Genomic DNA, 1,799 nt, shown 5'->3' on the forward strand with positions numbered 1-1,799 from the left:
GGGGGCCAATTATAATAAAAGGCTCCCATTAAAATCCGTTGGCTCACCAACTCATCAAAACACAAAACGTTCATAAGAAGATGCATTTTCTTTTTATAAACGATGCATGATTTTCGGAAATATTTTGGGGTTGATGAATTACATTTGGACTAACGTGATGAACAAATGAGAAGACACAGTCAACACTTTTACGCCTTTGAAATGCTAATTATTGCAATATTCTGATATTCATTTAAAAAATTGTAGACTGCGAGAATGTATTTTTTTGTATATGATAATAACGCTTCCATTCAATTGTTTCCATTTTCAACACGTTGCTGGAGGTACACGATATTGATTCATTACACACAAATTACAGTCAACTTAACCAATAAATAAATAACTTTTTCCTTACTTACAATTATTACTATTGGTCTGCAGGCTTTTTTCTTATCATTGGTTAATCAATTATTAATTATTTAAAGAAATGATATATCTTTAAATATTTTGTTTCAACCCCCCCTTTAACTGTCAGTTTAATGAAATATTTCATGACATTGGTTTATTGATTTGTAATTGTTTAAACAAACGTGATTTCTTTGAATTATTTCTTAAAACATTTTTTTTCTCTTCAGATTATCGCTATTGGTCTAGTGGAATATTTATTAAAATTACTTCATTCATTTTCAATTGTTTCGTTTCTAATTTAAAAAAATATAAGTTATTACAGTGGGTCTAATGGAATATTTATAAATATATCAATTTATAAATATATCAATATTTATAAATATATCAATTTATAAATATATCAATATTTATAAATATATCAATTTATAAATATTACGGCCCCTCCTCAGATCTCCTCTTCCTCCTGGTTGATATTTTCTTCCGTTTGTCCGTTTCCTCCTTCCCTGAAAATAAAAAAAAAAACATGCTTATTATGAAATAATCTTTTGCATGTTCATTTCATTTGCCCTTTTAATAAGGTTCCAGGTGACTCACTTATCATACGCCTTTGTCTTTGTTCTGCGTAGAGCTTGCGCTAGCCACCGACTCAAATGCCTGTCTATTTCTTCATCGGTGGCTCCCACTTGCCTTACGCGTATAACGCCTGAAAAACATAAAAACATTAAACTACATTTGTCGTGGAGTTGGTACAAGGAGAATTTTCTGAACACTTACTTCTAATGAGCCATATAATGTTTCCGTACACTTGGAAGGCCACTTTCCCCCGGGTTCCACTATAATTATAGTTCAGGGCAAGGTCCGTCGATATCATCTTCCTCATTATAAGGGGAGTACAACTCTGCACATCATGGCCCCCTATTGACATGAATGCATTTTTCTGAAAAATAATTTGATAATTTTATAACATTTTCTAGCACCTCTTGGCTAATTTTCCTTCATCAACTTACCGCCTTTTGGAAATTCCTTTTACCGTCTAGGAAGGTATCGAGGGTTAATAATTGCTCGTCCTCGCGGGCCGGCAAACACGACAGAACAGCACTGCTTTCAAATAACAAACCGCGTTGCTCTCTCTGATCGCGTTCGCGAGTTTGTAGAAGGTCTTGCCTCCGATACCTCTCCAGCCGACCCACACGAACAAGCAATTCGTTCTCCTTCCTCAGTACCTTCCGGCAGACTCCAAGGATCAACGCGAGCATCGTAGGAATGTCGCGTTCAGCTGTTTTGAAAAATGAAAAAAAAAAATTATTTATAATTTCAGACAATTGCGAAGAAATTACTTGTTGAAATAAATAACTTACTCTGCTCGAGCTCTTCTTCGCTCTCCTGTTCTGCAAAGTGTCCATTCGTGCTTC

At 34.6% G+C, this 1,799-nt stretch overlaps 1 protein-coding gene across 1 annotated transcript; it reads right to left on the reverse strand.

The window, feature by feature from the left end:
- Positions 1 to 832: 832 nt before the first annotated feature.
- On the reverse strand, positions 833 to 1,793 carry LOC117182548. Its single transcript, XM_033375641.1, has 5 exons — positions 1,746 to 1,793; positions 1,395 to 1,663; positions 1,162 to 1,324; positions 982 to 1,090; positions 833 to 890 (listed from the first exon to the last, which is right to left on the reverse strand). The coding sequence occupies exons 2-5, from the start codon at positions 1,641 to 1,643 to the stop codon at positions 833 to 835; spliced, it is 579 nt and encodes a 192-aa protein (XP_033231532.1). The 5' UTR covers positions 1,644 to 1,663; positions 1,746 to 1,793.
- Between the last annotated feature and the right edge of the window lie 6 nt (positions 1,794 to 1,799).

This window comes from Belonocnema kinseyi, unplaced genomic scaffold (assembly GCF_010883055.1).
Source record: "Belonocnema kinseyi isolate 2016_QV_RU_SX_M_011 unplaced genomic scaffold, B_treatae_v1 SchBZDm_3181;HRSCAF=3474, whole genome shotgun sequence".
NCBI lineage: Eukaryota > Metazoa > Arthropoda > Insecta > Hymenoptera > Cynipidae > Belonocnema > Belonocnema kinseyi.

Coding starts and splice junctions, on each gene's coding strand:
- LOC117182548 (XM_033375641.1), bottom strand. CDS start 1,643: ATGCTCGCGTTGATCCTTGGAGTCTGCCGGAAGGTACTGAGGAAGGAG. Junction 1,091..1,161: donor CATTATATGGCTCATTAGAA/GTAAGTGTTCAG, acceptor TATGTTTTTCAG/GCGTTATACGCGTAAGGCAA. Junction 891..981: donor AAGACAAAGGCGTATGATAA/GTGAGTCACCTG, acceptor TTTTATTTTCAG/GGAAGGAGGAAACGGACAAA.